This window comes from Leptodactylus fuscus, chromosome 3 (assembly GCF_031893055.1).
Source record: "Leptodactylus fuscus isolate aLepFus1 chromosome 3, aLepFus1.hap2, whole genome shotgun sequence".
NCBI lineage: Eukaryota > Metazoa > Chordata > Amphibia > Anura > Leptodactylidae > Leptodactylus > Leptodactylus fuscus.
In genome coordinates, this window is record NC_134267.1 from 244,357,374 (window position 1) to 244,375,905 (window position 18,532).

General features: G+C 45.1%; 2 protein-coding genes across 2 annotated transcripts in view; both read left to right on the forward strand.

Moving 5' to 3' along the window:
* Nucleotides 1–18,532, forward strand: part of LOC142198416 (uncharacterized) — a 357,171-nt gene that overhangs the window by 275,437 nt on the left and 63,202 nt on the right. The window lies entirely within an intron of this gene.
* Nucleotides 858–18,532, forward strand: part of LOC142198398 (uncharacterized) — a 48,526-nt gene continuing 30,851 nt past the window's right edge. The window contains exon 1 of the mRNA XM_075269426.1: nt 858–2,318. Coding sequence (XP_075125527.1) covers nt 871–2,318 — 1,448 coding nt within the window. The 5' untranslated portion in view covers nt 858–870. The remainder of the gene's footprint in view (nt 2,319–18,532) is intronic.

Below are 18,532 nucleotides of genomic sequence, written 5' to 3' on the forward strand. Positions count from 1 at the left end.
GGCAATATGAAGTTTTGGGGCTTGCTGTGGTCCAAAATGTGTGACATTGCATTGATTCGGCTGTGAGTTCGTGTTTTGTGAGGGTCCTGTGCAAAACGGATGTGCGTTTTCGGGACGAAAAGTAGCCTATTGCGCAATCGGGTGTATTAACTATGTTTGTGGAAAATTTGAGCCAAATCGATGGAGCGGGTTTTGCGTGATTGAGGAACAAACATCCGAACATCCAACTCACAAACCCACAAACTTTCACATTTATAATATTAATAGGATGTGAAAACTTGTGTGTTTGGATGTTTGTTCCTCAATTATGCGAAAATGGCTAGCAAACTGCCAATTGTGATTAAAGGTGTTTTCCCATCCAGTGTGTCAGCACTGCCTGGAGCAGATCAGATAATATGCAAATGCTTGTACACAATGAGGGTTAGCTGAGTCTTACATAGAGAGATAACAGACTTGGCTTTATCAGAACCTGAGATAAGCTGCAGCAAGAGCAGTGTAATATAGTATGTGACCATCAAAACACACAAACTTTCACATTTCTAATATTAGTAGGATATTAATAAGTTGCTCACATTGTTTCCAGCACATTGTTAAAGTGGCCAATCCCTTTAAATTTCTAACATTTCTTAGGTGTTACTTCTGGTGTGACCGCTTATTGTGCTGTGTGGGAATAGGAAAATATTAGTATATGAGACAGTGTATTCTACCCACGTGGAAGGGCCGGTGACCATAAAAGTAATGTCTCTGTATCTCTGGGCTATATCACTGATACATTATAAACTTCTCCTCTGCCCGTGTGTTTCCAGTCTAATCATTAAACCTATTTCTAATCCTACAGGAAATCCCAGTGCGATCTCTGAGGGAAACGTCATGTTATCAGTAAGTGGTAAAGGAGAAGATGAAGATATGATGGAGCGCTCCTCAGGAGAAAACCTCATTACCCCTAATGTACATCCAGGACGTCACAGTACAGATCCATCATATAATCCCCCGAATCATGAGGAACCTTCTGACCCACCACAGATTGTGACCACAAGTACCAGGAAGAAAGGGGGGGAAAGGTATAAATGTGATGAATGTGGAAACGATTTTACACAAAGAGCAAATCTCATTACACACAAAAAGACTCACACAGGGGAGAAGCCATATTCATGTTCAGAATGTGGGAAATGTTTTACTACAAAAAGAAGTCTTGTTACGCATGAGAGACTTCACACAGGAGAGAAGCCATATTCATGTTCAGAATGTGGGAAATGTTTTACTGTGAAAGGAAGTCTTGTTATACATGAGAGACTTCACACAGGAGAGAAGCCATATTCATGTTCAGAATGTGGGAAATGTTTTACTATGAAAGGAAATCTTGTTTTGCATGAGAGACTTCACACAGGAGAGAAGCCATATTCATGTTCAGAATGTGGGAAATGTTTTGTGGAAAATAAACGTCTCCTTTTACATCAGAAAGGTCACACAGGAGAGAAGCCATATTCATGTTCAGAGTGTGGAAAATGTTTTACTCATAAAGGAAGTCTTGTTACACATGAGAGACTTCACACAGGAGAGAAGCCATATTCATGTTCAGAATGTGGTAAATGTTTTGTGAAAAGTAAACATCTCCTTTCACATCAGAGAACTCACACAGGAGAGAAGCCATATTCATGTGCAGAATGTGGGAAATGTTATACTCATAAATCAAGTCTTAAAACACATCAGAGAAGTCACACAGGAGAGAAGCCATATTCATGTTCAGAATGTGGGAAATGTTTTACTACCAAAGGATATCTTGTTGAACATGAGAGACTTCACACAGGAGAGAAGCCATATTCATGTTCAGAATGTGGGAAATGTTTTACTATGAAAGGAAATCTTGTTTTGCATGAGAGACTTCACACAGGAGAGAAGCCATATTCATGTTCAGAATGTGGGAAATGTTTTGTGGAAAATAAACGTCTCCTTTTACATCAGAAAGGTCACACAGGAGAGAAGCCATATTCATGTTCAGAGTGTGGAAAATGTTTTACTCATAAAGGAAGTCTTGTTACACATGAGAGACTTCACACAGTAGAGAAGCCATATTCATGTTCAGAGTGTGGAAAATGTTTTACTCATAAAGGAAGTCTTGTTACACATGAGAGACTTCACACAGGAGAGAAGCAATATTCATGTTCAGAATGTGGTAAATGTTTTGTGAAAAGTAAACATCTCCTTTCACATCAGAGAACTCACACAGGAGAGAAGCCATATTCATGTGCAGAATGTGGGAAATGTTATACTCATAAATCAAGTCTTAAAACACACCAGAGAAGTCACACAGGAGAGAAGTCATATTGATGTTTATGTGTAGATAAAGGTGTTTCGGTAATGCAGGCCAGCAGGTGTATTCTCAACAGGAACTTCTTGTCCATCCAAAGTAGCACCAGAAGACCACGTATGGATGGATGAGGAGGATACTTTACTCCAAGTCAGGGTACAACATGTCCTGTTTCTAGGGGGGGCGTGGCTTTGCCGGACATCTATCCGGCTGTGTTTCTAAGGAGCTCCGGCTGAATCCCGGCTTCAAGCTTGAAATCTGCTGTATATTTGCTCATTTCACTCCAGGAAACCCCTCACCCACTCTCCCAGAGCAGTGCTTGCCTGTTACAGTTTATTACCGGCTTCCCCCCATGAAAGAACTACTGGTTTTGGTTGCAGATCCCCTGTGGCGCACTTCCCCCACACAGCTAATCAAGCAGACTGTTCGGCCGAGTGATAAGGAGATTGAAGGGGACGGCTGCTACTGACTGTCCAGCTCCTCAGCTGTACTGTGCCCCTGCTTCAGAAGCTGACCAGTTCTCTCTACCTCCGCCCTCCATCTTGATAAGAGACCTGCAGCTGCTTGACTCTCCTCCCCCAGGCTAATTCTACGTCTCCCCTTGCCTTAGACTTCCTAAAGGTAGGATAATCTACTCCTGAACCTAAGGATTAACCTGGTCTGGGACTTTATTCTGGTTTACATACAGGCCCTGAGCACTGCTGCTGTTATCTTTGCTTAACTCTTCCCTGACCGGGAGTCACCATAAACCTGTCTCTGGTTGTCCTTTATATTGCCTCCTACCACAACATCACAAGAACTCATCAGCCTGTTTTTGCTGTTTTACTACATTCCCCCTGACAGTGGTGTACTTCTTGCTACCTTCTCTGATACCTGGACTCAGGAACCCCCCCCCCCTTTTTTAACCCTTGATACTGACACCCTATCAGGCCTGGTACTGACAAGATTTTATTGGATTATAACTTTGACCAATTGTTAGCCACAAGGACTTATTCTCCTTACTACTTTTCTACTTGGAGTTGGGGATACCTTCTGATTTGATTCAAGACAAAGGTCACAGCTCTCTCATCTGATTCCTACAGAATTTCTCTCCAACCTTCCTCAATCTTTTAGATGCATTGTTAGTTTTACGCTATCCTGCGGCCTGACCCAACTCCTTCCCCTCCACATTTATTGCATCTCTAACAATGGTTAAACCAAACAAGGAAAAAAGCACTGAGGGGTCTGGTACTCCTAAAATGTCTAAGCACCAAAGTGACCTTCAGAAGTTTTTGAGAAAGAAAAATGCTCAATCTCCAGCAAGATCTTTAAAAATGACCTCTGAGACAGTCAGGGAACCTGATTTGGGCGATGATTCAGATATGGATAGCGCTGCAGGTCTTGCCCATTCAGAAGATGGTATTTTCTCTAGGACATTTTTACAACAAGCACTGAATGTAGCATTAGGCCCGGTTCTCCAACAGCTGGCAGATATTAGAGCTGAAATGCAGGAAATGGGTACCCGAGTAACTAGCTTGGAAACCACCTATTCCTCTGTCAAATCACATACTGACTTAGTTGCATCCCAGATGGCTTTACATAAGGACTATATAGATCGATCCCTCACGCTTATTGAGGATCAGGAGAACCGCAGTCGCCGAAAAAACATTAGGATCAAAGGTCTCTCGGAAGCTTGTTCTCCGGAAAACTTACCAAAAATGGCCTCAGACTTGTTTACTGAACTTCTTGGAGCTGACCGCGCTGCCCCGATTGTGATTGAACGCATCCATAGGGCGCTGCGACCCAAACCACAGCATGGGGAACCCCCTCGAGATGTGATTTGCGGATTACTTTCTTATCCAGATGCTGCAGCTATCTTCTCTGCGGCGAGGAACCGTCCTACTATTACTCTAGGAGATGAAGAGGTGTCTATCTTTCAAGATGTTGCTTCCTCAATCCTAGCCAAAAGGCGCACGCTACGTCCTCTCCTTGAATTGTTGCGATCTAAAGGTATTCAGTATGCATGGCTTTATCCATTTGGCCTGGCAATTAATTACAATGGCAAAAGACTTGCTATTCACACACCTCACGACCTCCCAGCGCTCTGGCGGTTTCTACGCATAGAACCAATGGATATCCCCTCCTGGTCACCTACACCTGATCTACCTGACTTTCCGGAGCTACCGGACCTGCGCTTGAAACCGTCGACCCTCAGACACAAGTCACCGAAAGGGAAGAAGTCCCAGCTCCGTACACTTCAGCAGGACTGATGGTAACTACATCACTACTTCCACAGTTGCGAGTTTGCTAGGTACCCTGTACTTGCTCCTGGACTTTCGTTCACCTGTTAGGTTCATTATTGTTATCCTTTCTTTGAGATTTGTTGCCTAGTTTTTTCTATTCTTATTTAAGTTACGTTTTTTGCTCTTATAACGGCAGTTTTTCTCTAGCTACTCAAAGAGGAAGTTTTTATTCCCCGTTTACTCGTGCAGGATACCTGGATTGTCTTAGCCTAATTCTATGTTTTAAATAGCTTATGGCCTTACTCATTTACTGTGATATGATGCCTTTCTTTACTGCTGATTACTTTATTGCCTTCCTTGTTTTTGATGCTCTTCATAGTTATGAAAATATTTCTGTGTTATTGTTTTGTGGAGTGGAGGGAGGGGTTAGGTCGCGGGTGAGTTGAATATTGTACTCCCTGTACCTGACCTCTCTCTTTCTTCCCTACTCTTAGTCGCTTATGAACAGTTTGTTATTACATTCTATATACTATTGTTTGTACTCATAGTTGCTGTTATTCTTCTGTGAGGTGGATTCCTTGTCTTAACCACTCTCACATTTCTTTTAACTGTAGTGACTAACGCTGATTTTTCTATCGATTTACTCCTCTCTCTGTTGGCCCTTTACACTGATCTTGTCGTTCCCCTAAGATATAGAGGTAGTACACGTAAGATGGCCTCCATTAAATTTACCTCTCTCAATGTCAATGGTCTGAATACACCTGAGAAAAGACACAGTGTCTTTCGTATAGTTAGAAGCCTACACACTGAGATTCTCCTACTCCAGGAGACACACTTTAAGGCCTCAAGACACCCAGTAATGCCGAAAACTCAATTCTCTCAATGGTTCTATAGCTCGCATCCTACTTCGGCCTCGAAGGGAGTTGCAATTGCGATTCGGAACTCCGTCCCGTTTACCTGTGAACAACAATACTCTGACGCGGAAGGCCGCCTACTCTTCATTAAAGGTACTCTAGCATCTAGGAAAATTACCATCGCTAACCTATACGCCCCAAATCACGCTCAAGTTCCCTGGTTAATTGCGGCCCTACGTGACCTCCGCCTTTTTGCCGTCGGAGATATTATTTTAGGAGGAGACCTTAATGTGACACTGAATCCCTTGATAGATTCATCAACCGGAAAATCTGCCATCTCACAAAAGGTCTTAAGCAGACTTCATGATGAGTTATCCTCCCTAGCCCTAGTAGATGTCTGGAGACTCTACCACCCATCGACAAAAGATTTCTCACATTTCTCCCCGAAACACTCCTCGTATCAGAGGCTAGACCACATCTTCTGCTCCAGTTACTTGTGTCCTTCGGTTCAACGTTCGGATATTGGCTGCATCAGTATTTCAGACCACGCCCCAGTGTCCGCTGTATTCAATTTTCGTGAGCTTACTCCAAAGCAATGGACGTGGAGACTTAATGAACACCTACTTGAAGACCCGGAGATCGTATGTGACCTGGAAAAGAGACTGAAGGAATTTTTTGCCTTTAACCTGACTCCAGATATTTCGCTCAGTACGGTTTGGGAGGCGCATAAGTCATTTATCCGAGGTGTGTTGATTGAGAAAGCTTCAGCCGTCAAGAAACTAAAACAGAGGGAAGTTGACTCGCTGCTTCAGCAAATCACTCATATTGAGAGACTCCATAAAAGACAAACATCTTTAGCTAAACAAGATGAATTAGTTGCCCTGAGAGAGAAGCTGAAACGCATTCTTTACCAACGCGCCACCAAACAGCGACTTTTCTATAAATTTAAGCTCTTCGCACACGGAGACAAAGGTTCCAAATTAATGTCTCATTTAATCAAGAAAGCGAAAGAGAAATCTCATATTAAGGCTGTTAAAGACATCTCTGGGAAGCTTCTCCAATCTACGCCTGAAATTGCTGAAGCATTCAAAGATTTCTACTCTTCTTTATATAATTTATCTGACCAGTCTTCCGACCGAAGTGCTGAAATACATCGCTCGGCAGTCCAGACTTTCCTAAGTTCTTTAGGTCTCCCACAAGTTGACCCTGACGATGCCAAACGTCTGACCGAGCCGATCACTGTGGAAGAACTGCAGAAGACCTTGTTGACGTTTCCTTCGGGCAAAAGCCCAGGCCCGGATGGACTTTCATTAACATATTACAAAAAATTCAGAGACATTCTACTCCCTCACTTTTCTTCCTTGTGCAATGCCCTGATGTCCGGTGACACCTTGGCGAAACAGACCCAGGAAGCTCACATAGCACTCATTCCTAAAGAAGGGAAGGATCCTAACTTGTGTGGTAGCTTCCGACCAATTTCCCTTTTAAATCTCGACCTGAAATTGTGGGCCAAAGTCCTAGCTCTTAGGCTCCAGCCGATCTTACCAACAATTATCCAGGACGATCAATCAGGCTTCGTCAAAGGTCGAGAAGGAAAGGATAATGTTCACCGCCTGTTACACGCCATCGATTTTTCCCATGCCACCAGACTGCCGTTAGTCCTTCTCGGTGTGGACGCCGAGAAGGCGTTCGACAGAGTGAACTGGACCTATATGAAAGAGTCATTAGTAGCATTTGGTATCCCTCAATCCTTCACCACGGCAGTTCTGTCCCTTTACTCTGCTCCCTACGCAAGACTCAGAGTGAACGATACATTATCACCTCCATTTGAGATCTCCAACGGAACCCGTCAGGGGTGCCCTTTGTCTCCATTCCTCTTTATTTTGACACTAGAAACGCTTCTACAAGCTGTTAGGCACCACAAGGATATTGCTGGCCTTACTGTAGGTTCTTCATCGCTTAAATGTATGGCTTTCGCAGATGACGTTTTATTTCTTGTATCGAATCCGGAGATTGGACTACAGACTTTGATGTCCCTATTGAAGGAATACAGCTTACTCTCAGACTATAAAATCAACGTCTCCAAATCAGAAGTTTTAAACGTCTCACTACCACTGACACTCATGACGCAGTTGAAAAAGAACTCTTCCTTTTCTTGGCGCTCAGATCACATTCAATATTTAGGTGTAAAGCTAACTCCTCGGATCTCAGACATATTCTCCGCAAACTTCCTTCCTCTACTCCAGGACTTAAACAACTTGTTGAAGACTTATGATCTACTATTCATTTCTTGGTTCGGGAGGAAGAACTTGCTCCAGACGTACGTTGTCCCCAGATTGACTTATATTCTACAGTTGCTTCCAATCCCGCTCCCTTCAACGTTCCTACGCTCCATACACTCGATGTTTGGAAAGTTTGTTTGGCAAGGTAAAAGAGCTCGCATCGCCCAAAGTCTATTGATGAGAAAACGAGATCTAGGAGGTATTTCTCTGCCGAACCCTACTGCTCTCTATAAAGCGAATTTACTAGCAGCCTGGCAGACCTTGGTTTCTCCCCTAAAGTGCAAGATCATCAGACACATGGCTGAATTTAGATATGGGCCACAACTTGACCGCTTCCTATGGCTTCCGACTCCGGAACTGCTTAAGCGCTTGTCGGAGAACCAGTTACTTCTAGGACCTTGCTCTGTTTGGAAGGAAGTAGGACCGGCACTGGTCCCGTTGCCATCTAAAATTCTCCCCGCGAACCTCCTCCCTTACCTCTCCAGTCAGACCTTGGAACTGTATGAAACTTTTTGGTCTCATCTCCGGCATAAAACGCTAAATGACTTTTTCCAGAACGGCAAACCCATCTCTGAAGACTCACTCCGTGCCCTTTGCCCTAACTCAAATCTCACTTTTCTGTATTACATGCATTACAGCCGACTTGCCTCCTCCCTGACCACAGCTCCAAGATTGTATAGAGACCTCACTGTTTTTGAGAAATCCTTGGTGATTAGCACGAGACTCAACAGGAAATTATCTAGCTGTAGATCATACTTAGATTCTCTTACTCCCACATCCGTACCTGGTTACATCCGTTCATGGGAAAAGGAACTTCAAACAACTTTCACGGCCTCAGATATAGCCTTTATTCTTAAACATTCCCAAGGCTTTTCGACATGTGTACGACTACGTGAGATGCATTATAAACTTCTCTCGAGATGGTACAAGACTCCCGAGTGGCTCTTTGCATATAACTTGTCGCCCTCTGATACCTGCTGGTGTTGTCAGAAATTTAAAGGCTCCTTCCTTCACTTATGGTGGCATTGCGAACTGATTCAACCTTTTTGGAGAGAAGTTCAAAGCATCATCAGACGGATTACTTCTCAAAGAATCACGCTCTCCCCATCTTTGATCTGTTTGTCGGCACCCCAATCTAATTTCGTGCCTTCAAAAAATAACCTAACGACTCATCTGCTAGAGACAGCCAAGTCCCTTATCCCTCTACACTGGCGTCAATCTGCTCCTCTTTCTATACCGGAATGGCTGAATAAAACTGATCAAATTGCGAGATTCGAAGAACTCTTGAGTTGGAGCACGTTCTCACACGAGAAGTTTCTTTGCACCTGGAGCCCATGGATCTCCTACCGCAATTCCCATATTTCCACTGACATAGTGCCTTGAATCAGTTGTTTTTTCCTCCTGAATTCAGTACCTACCTCATTTACTCCTTCCTTAGTCACACAGTTTAATAGTTATCCCCCCTACCTTTTTTCCATATCATTCTACATTTGTCTTCCTTTCCCTTATATCCTGCCTACTACCTTCCTCCCCCCTCCTCCCCTCATTCCTACCATTCAATAGCTGATTGTACCTTGTCCATAATCCCCCTTGGTTTCCCCTCCCCCTCTCCCCTTTTCTATTGTACACCACTCCAAGAATACTTACCTACTTTCTTACATTGTACTCTGGTTTACTTATTGTATTTCTCCTATGTTTGCAATCTTCCTAATTTGTTTCCAGCACTTATATTTATCCTACCTTTTCAGTATTTCTCTGTATTGTATAAACTTGTTGAAAATGTTCAATAAAAATTGATTTACAAAAAAAAAAACATGTCCTGTTTCTAGAGCAAACCAATACCCTGTGAGTGTGGGCAGGAATGTATGTGACATAGACTTGTAGTAACGTCTCCTCTTCATCCATATGTGATCACCTGGTTAGACTTCAGAGTCATGTGAGCAGCGACGGGAAAAGCTGACACTGCTGACATTTCCTTCTGTAGATGTCTCCTATAATAAATGGCTGCAGTCGGGTTGTTGGTGATTTCCTTCCATCTCCTTTATCTCTTCTCCTGTATGAATGAAGATGAGATAATGATGTGTCCACATATGTCCTAGAATGAATCTCTCCATGGGGAGTCCGTCCTCTTCTACATGACTGTAGTCGTAGTCACTGCAGGCCACACATTATGGAGGGAGGAGAAGGATTACAAGTAAACCTAACCCCACATTGCTGCCCACGAGAAGCCTTCTAGTTGTCTTCCCATTCACATCACAGGGATTTATGAGAACAGCTGCACAATGACTCTCATCATCCGGCTCTGAACATGAGGCCGAATCTTGTGCTGAGAGAATTTATAAGGAACTGATTTCTTCTCTCTCTGTAAATCTTTCTTCTTATACTTGGTATTTGGGGGATGGAATTTTGTAAAGTTTCCTGAAGGGATTATCTGTCCATATCTATTGTGAGAAGGTGACGGGCAGAGTGCTGGAGTCCCGCTATATCAGCACCAGATTCCTGACTTCTGTGTGGTCCAGGGCGACTCTGGAATAGGTCTCAGCCCCAGATGTGGGTCATAGGCTGTTACTGGGCCATAAAAGACTGCAGGGCAGATCCTGGGGGTAGAGGAGGTGCCGGGGTCTGTCCTGACACTGAGAGCCATGTGATATGGTTCAGTGGTTCTTTTGGTTGATTCGTGTGGCTGGTAGTAAGCCCCATGTATAGTTAGTGTTTTCTATTTAGTTAGTGCTCAGACGAGCAGGATTTTGTTTGCCATTATTTCGCCTGAAGTTAAGGCTGTATTTTATTTTGCTCTTTTTTGTGCCTGATGTAAAGTGTCACGGGATGGTTAGAGTCCGGCAATAGGCAATGTGTAATATATATTTCATGTGGAATGTATTCTCTAACCTGTTGTAAACATCAGTGTGTAGTTGGCTGATTCGGGTCTAGTGTGTTAGCACATTGTATGCAAATACCTCTAACTAGTGAGGACCAGTGAGGACAATGGGTGGAGATAATCTGATCAGTGTCTCCAAGAAAATGTTGGATGGTGCATTGTCCATAGTAGACAGGGAGTCTGCTCTCCTTGGTATAGGTGAGGGGGGAAGGATCTGTGACTCAGCCCTTCCCACCCACAGATATAGGTGTAACAGTTTTAGTATATAGTTGTAGCTGCAGTTAGTATGTGTTAGCCGGCCTGTGCACAGCTCTACAGAGAGCCAGGATTTAGTTACAGGACCAAGGAGCCAAAGTTATCATTGGATTGTGACTTCTGTGGACTTATTGTTATTACGGTTGATGTGACCGCCGCCGGCTACTAACTTTGTGGATTACAATAAATTGCTGTTGTCTCCCGACCTCTTGCGTCCGTGTTGATTCAAAAGACCATCCGGAGGAAGACGTATACCTTTGCTCCGTGACAACTGGTTGGCAGCGGTGGGATCAACAGCGGACAGCGAGATGAACTACAACAGCTCAGCGATTAATGGAGCCACAACCTCAGAATACAGGAACTGGACTATGGCAAGTCTACAAGTAAGGGCCCAGGAACTAAACCTGAGTTACCAGGGAAGAACGAAAGATCAACTGATCGAGGCACTGGAGGAGATGACCCTGCAAAGCGACCATGAGGAGGGCTGCCCCCAGGAGACAGTAGAGATACAGGAGTGGCAGGTACAGACCCAAAAGAGCAGATGGGTTGTTTTGTATGAGGAGGAATTGGCAGTGCTGGGGCTAGGAGCAACTGCAGAGCAAAGGAGTAGAGCATTACAGAGGGCTCAGGAAACGGAGAAGGAGGAACAGAGAATGGCGTATGAAAAGGAAAGAATGGCGCATGAAAGGCGAATGGCTGAGATAACTACGCGGAATTATAATCAAACGCCGACCCCCAGCCCAACAGTGAGAGAACCACCATATGTCTCCCATAAACACTTCAAGACCTTTGATGAAGCGGCTGGGGATGTTGATGGATATTTTCAGGACTTCGAACACCAGTGCCGCCTGATGGAAGTCCCAGAGAAGGATTGGGTCCGGTATCTGGTGGGGCACCTACGAGATGGGGCTGCGGAAGCTCTCAGAGCCATGGACCCTAGTGATCAGCGGGACTATGAGGCCATTAAAAGAGCGGTGCAGAAGTATTATGCAGTCACTCCAGAGTCCTACCGAGTTCAGTTCCGCTCTTTGTCTTACAATGGGGGAAGCTCCTTCCACATGTTCGCCCACAAGTTGAAGCAAGCATGCAAGCGCTGGCTAGAAGGAGAGGAGGCTGTCACAGTCGATAAGATCCTCCAAGTCATACTTAAGGAACAGTTCTTTTCCCAGTGCCCCGCTGAGATCCGTGAGTGGGTGCTGGAACGGAACCCAGCCACAGTTGAGCAAGCTGCTTCTCTTGCAGATGAGGGCCTGACCATCAAGCCGCAGTGGAAGAGGTTGTTTGCAGAGGAGCGGAAAACTACCACAGTCCGCCAGACACCCTTCAGCCAGCCACCCACCTTTCGTGCCCGGCCTCAGGATTACAATTTCCCCTCTACCCTTGCCCCAGCCCATCGGCCTCCAGCTATGAACAACCCTGTCCCTAGACAACGACCTACTGGAAGAATGCTAGAGCGCAGATGTTTTGGTTGCGGGCGGCCTGGACATTTGCAAGCTAGTTGCCCTGTTAACATGGGGGCACGGGCCACCGTGGCATCTCGGCCTATTCACTACCTGGGAACCACCCCTAGGACAGAAAGTTTGGCCCCATGTCCAGATGACTCCATGAATGACCCATCTGTTCCACCTCCAGGGGTCTATGGGATTCAGCCTTCCGCCACACATCCTGCAAACCTTCAGCGGAAGCACTTGCAGGAGGTCCTCCTGGATGGCCGAACAGTTGTTGGATTCCGGGACTCGGGAGCTTTCCTAACGGTAGCGGACCCCCGAGTTGTGCGACCCGAGGCCCTAGAGGAGGGCCCTGGCATTTCTATCGAGTTGGCAGAGGGTACTCGGAGACGTATTCCTAAAGCTACCGTGGAACTTGACTATGGTTATGGACCAAAACGATGCACAATTGGTGTGATGAGCGGGCTGCCGGCCGATGTTCTGTTAGGCAACGATGTTGGAAATCTACAGTGCCATTTTGTGGGAGCAGTGACCCGAAGCCAAGCTCAGAGAGAAGCCAACATGGATCGACCGGATTTGCTGCCAGATTCCAGCCCAGCGGCCCCAACTTCCCAACTGGTGAGTGACTCTTTCCTCGGGGCTAATAATCCTGCAATTTGGGACAAGGCACAGTTTAGGAGGGAGGTAGAGACGGACCCTACATTGGATAGTTTCCGAGCACGGGCTGAGATTGGACAGATAGGAGAAAGTGGTGAGAAGATTATTAAGGAAGATGGACTCCTCTACCGGGTTACAGAGGCTTGCTCTCCAGATAAACCCTGGACTTATTGTAGACAGCTTGTTGTGCCCCAGCGATACCGGGCCTCCCTACTGCACCTTGCCCATGACATTCCCATGGCTGGCCATCAAGGGAAAACTCGCACAGAACGGAGGCTTACTCACTTGTTTTATTGGCCTGGGATCTCTCAGGCTGTTGCGCAGTTCTGTCGGACTTGTGATGTATGTCAGCGTAGAGGCCGACCAGGGGACCACCCAAGAGCCCCCTTACAGCCTTTGCCCGTCATCGATGAACCCTTCCAACGAGTGGCTGTTGATATCATCGGGCCTTTGGCTAGACCTAGTAAATCTGGGAAACAATATATATTGACAGTAGTCGACTATGCCACCCGATACCCGGAAGCTGTGGCACTATCCTGTATCTCTGCCACCAAAGTAGCCGAGGCCCTTGTGACTGTCTTCACCAGAGTTGGATTCCCAAGTGAGATCTTGTCAGACCAGGGTACCCAATTTATGTCCGAACTGGTACAGTGTCTATGGCGTACCTGCGGGGTGCGGGCGATCCGGACCACCCCATACCACCCCCAGACCAATGGACTATGTGAGCGTTTTAATGGTACTCTAAAGAACATGTTAAAAGCCTTTACTGAGACTGATCCAGACTGGGAAAGGTACCTACCACATCTCCTGTTTGCATATCGGGAAGTGCCCCAGGAATCTACTGGATTTTCCCCCTTTGAACTGCTGTATGGCCGGAAAGTTCGTGGTCCGTTAACCTTAGTCAAGGAGCACTGGGAGGGGACAGTGGAGGATACCGGAATTCCTGTTGTCCCTTATGTTCTGAAGCTTCGAGACACGCTGGCCCAGTTGGCCCATTTTGCTAAAGAGCAGGTCCAGAGGGCGCAGACTCGACAAAAGACTTGGTACGACCGCAAAGCACGCTATCGGGAATTTACTGAGGGGCAACAAGTTCTTATGATTGTCCCACATCCCCAAAATAAGCTACAGACCACCTGGGAAGGGCCTTTTAGAGTCCTCCGAAAGCTCAATGACACCAACTACCTCTTAGCACTAGATGAGCAGGGGCTCCGACAAAAGACTGTCCATATTAATATGATTAAGGAGTATCACGATCGGGCTCCACCTATGATTGCCATGTGCCAACTTGCCTCTGAGGAGCGCTCAGAAGGAGACTCCCTCCCGGATCTCCTAGAAACGGCCCAACGCATCACCACTGTAGAAGATGTCCCTCTAAAGGACCACCTGCACCCAGCACAGCGAGAGGAAGTGTCCAATATACTTCATCAGCACAGGGCTGCGTTCTCCTCCCGACCAGGGCAAACCAGGCTGACCCAACACAATGTGGACACCCCCGGTGTCCCACCAATGCAACAAGCACCTTACCGGGTCCCTGAATCTGTCAAAAACACCATGTGCAAAGAGCTGGAGGATATGCTAGCCCTAGGGGTTATCCAAGCCTCGCACAGTCCCTGGGCTTCTCCAGTGGTGCTTGTACCCAAAAAGGATGGCAGTACGAGATTTTGTGTGGACTACAGGCGACTGAATGACCATACTATGAGTGACCCCTACCCTATGCCACGCATTGATGAGCTTCTGGACAAACTCGCTGCAGCTGAGTATGTCACCACCTTGGATCTCAGCAAGGGGTACTGGCAGATTCCCCTGACCGCTGCAGGGAGGGAAAGGTCAGCGTTCATAACCCCTTTCGGACTGTTTGAATTCCTAAGCATGCCTTTTGGAATGAAGAATGCCCCAGCAACCTTCCAGAGGATGGTGGACCAGCTACTTCAAGGATGCAGAGACTTTGCCTGTGCTTACTTGGATGATATCGCAATCTTTAGCCACACGTGGGAGGACCACTTGCATCATGTTGAGGCTGTTCTAGATCGGATACAGGAGGCCGGCCTGACAATTAGACCAGAAAAATGCCAGATAGGTCTGGGCGAGGTGCAATACTTGGGACATAGAGTGGGAGGGGGAAAACTGTGACCAGAGCCCGCTAAGATACAGGCTATTAGAGACTGGCCCATACCACAGACCAAGAAACAGGTCATGGCGTTCTTAGGTACTGCTAGTTATTACCGAAAATTTGTCTCTAACTTCAGCTCCGTGGCCAAGCCCCTGACGGACCTGACGAAGAAGAACCTGCCCAGAGTGGTGAGCTGGACCCCGGCCTGCGACAGAGCTTTTAACCAACTGAAGGACGCCCTTGCCTGCTCACCTGTCCTTGCTGCCCCGGATTATAAACGAAGGTTTATTGTTCAGACAGACGCCTCCACATATGGACTGGGAGCCGTCCTCAGCCAAGTAAATGCCGCGGGGGAGGAGCACCCCATTGCCTACCTCAGCCGGAAGCTGCAGGACCGGGAAGTAGCATATGCCACTATAGAGAAGGAATGCTTGGCAGTAGTTTGGGCCCTCAAGAAGTTACAGCCGTACCTGTATGGCCGGGAGTTCACCGTAGTGACCGACCACAACCCCCTCACTTGGCTGCAGAGAGTCTCTGGGGACAATGGACGACTGTTGAGGTGGAGTCTGGCCCTTCAACCCTACAACTTTACCATTCAGTACCGCCGAGGGAGCCAACACCAGAACGCGGATGGGTTATCCCGGCAGGAGGACATATGAGCTATAGAGACTGTTGTGCATTCCCCAATTTACCTGTGTAGGCCAATTGTGTCATGCACATGTTTTGAGAGGGGGAGGGGTTGTCACGGGATGGTTAGAGTCCGGCAATAGGCAATGTGTAATATATATTTCATGTGGAATGTATTCTCTAACCTGTTGTAAACATCAGTGTGTAGTTGGCTGATTCGGGTCTAGTGTGTTAGCACATTGTATGCAAATACCTCTAACTAGTGAGGACCAGTGAGGACAATGGGTGGAGATAATCTGATCAGTGTCTCCAAGAAAATGTTGGATGGTGCATTGTCCATAGTAGACAGGGAGTCTGCTCTCCTTGGTATAGGTGAGGGGGGAAGGATCTGTGACTCAGCCCTTCCCACCCACAGATATAGGTGTAACAGTTTTAGTATATAGTTGTAGCTGCAGTTAGTATGTGTTAGCCGGCCTGTGCACAGCTCTACAGAGAGCCAGGATTTAGTTACAGGACCAAGGAACCAAAGCTATCATTGGATTGTGACTTCTGTGGACTTATTGTTATTACGGTTGATGTGACCGCCGCCGGCTACTAACTTTGTGGATTACAATAAATTGCTGTTGTCTCCCGACCTCTTGCGTCCGTGTTGATTCAAAAGACCATCCGGAGGAAGACGTATACCTTTGCTCCGTGACATAAAGGTTTATTTCTCTTGCTGTTTTTCTTTAAATAAATCAATTTGCTGCAAGATTTGTGTCCCTGTCTCTGACTGGCTGGGTCTGCACCACTGCTTCTACCGAGCGACCTCCCCCACACTATATACAAGGATGAACGTGATGTCACCTCATAATTAGAAACGAACCTTTCAAGATTCAATTAATTTCAGATCAAATAAATTCGGTGCAAACTACACAATAAACTGTCATATAGCATAGATTATATCACTGTCAGCGCCCCTACGACTATATATCTATAATACATAGTGTATGACACTGTCAGGACTCCTAGGACTATATATATATATATCTATAATACATAGTGTATGACACTGTCAGGACTCCTAGGACTATATATAGCTATAATACATAGTGTATGACACTGTCAGGGCCCCTAGGACTATATATATCTATAATACATAGTGTATGACACTGTCAGGTCTCCTAGGACTATATATATCTATAGTACATAGTGTATGACACTGTCAGGACTCCTAGGACTATATATAGCTATAATACATAGTGTATGACACTGTCAGGGCTCCTAGGACTATATATCTATAATACATAGTGTATGACACTGTCAGGGCTCCTAGGACTATATATATCTATAATACATAGTGTATGACACTGTCAGGGCTCCTAGGACTATATATATCTATAATACATAGTGTATGACACTGTCAGGGCCCCTAGGACTATATATATCTATAATACATAGTGTATGACACTGTCAGGTCTCCTAGGACTATATATATCTATAGTACATAGTGTATGACACTGTCAGGACTCCTAGGACTATATATAGCTATAATACATAGTGTATGACACTGTCAGGGCTCCTAGGACTATATATATCTATAATACATAGTGTATGACACTGTCAGGGCTCCTAGGACTATATATACTAGTCACATCCCGAAGTCCCAATATATTATATACTAGTCACATCCCGAAGTCCTAATATATTATATACTAGTCACATCCCAAAGTCCTAATATATTATATACTAGTCACATCCTGAAGTCCCAATATATTATATACTAGTCACATCCCAAAGTCCCAATATATTATATACTAGTCACATCCCGAAGTCCTAATATATTATATACTAGTCACATCTTGAAGTCCTAATATATTATATACTAGTCACATCCCGAAGTCCTAATATATTATATACTAGTCACATCTTGAAGTCCTAATATATTATATACTAGTCTCATCCCGCAGTCCTAATATATTATATACTAGTCACATCCCGAAGTCCTAATATATTATATACTAGTCACATCCCGAAGTCCCAATATATTATATACTAGTCCCATCCCGAAGTCCCAATATATTATATACTAGTCACATCCCGAAGTCCCAATATATTATATACTAGTCACATCCCGAAGTCCTAATATATTATATACTAGTCACATCTTGAAGTCCTAATATATTATATACTAGTCACATCCCGAAGTCCCACTATATTATATACTAGTCACATCCTGAAGTCCTAATATATTATATACTAGTCACATCTTGAAGTCCTAATATATTATATACTAGTCACATCCTGAAGTCCTAATATATTATTTCCTGTTCGTCTGTCAGCAGTACACACACATGGGATATTATCCCCCTAGGTACAATTAGAAGAGACAGGTTAACAAGCAATAGTCATTAATTAACAATTAAGGCCCTCCTATAAGAGGAACCCCGCCCTACTCAGCCTCAGTATTTTTTATTTCTCTTAAAACTTTGGAAGAGGCAGGACTCTCTTTCTTACCTTCTCTTTTTGTTTGTTTTTTCAATAGGTGAAAATATGAATATTTAATATGTTTAAGTCCAAGGTGGGCTCTACTTGTATGAGTCAAAATATTACATGAGATCTGCAATTAAGAGAGCGGATGTAAAGGAGAAATATTCATTACAGGTTACACATACATCAGGTCAGATATCTGGTGAGAAAATATAATAATGTGAGTGGGAACCCGTATTCTGGCAATCATGTAACGGCCACAGTCTTCTGCTGTTGGTAATGGTGTAATAGGTATTTACACGGCCTCCACTTCTTATAATGGTGTGGATACAATCCGTTACATCTGACAACCGCATATGTCATTATACACCCTGCCGGTTCTGTATCTGGGACAGTGTCCAGTTCTAGAGAAAAGGTTCTCA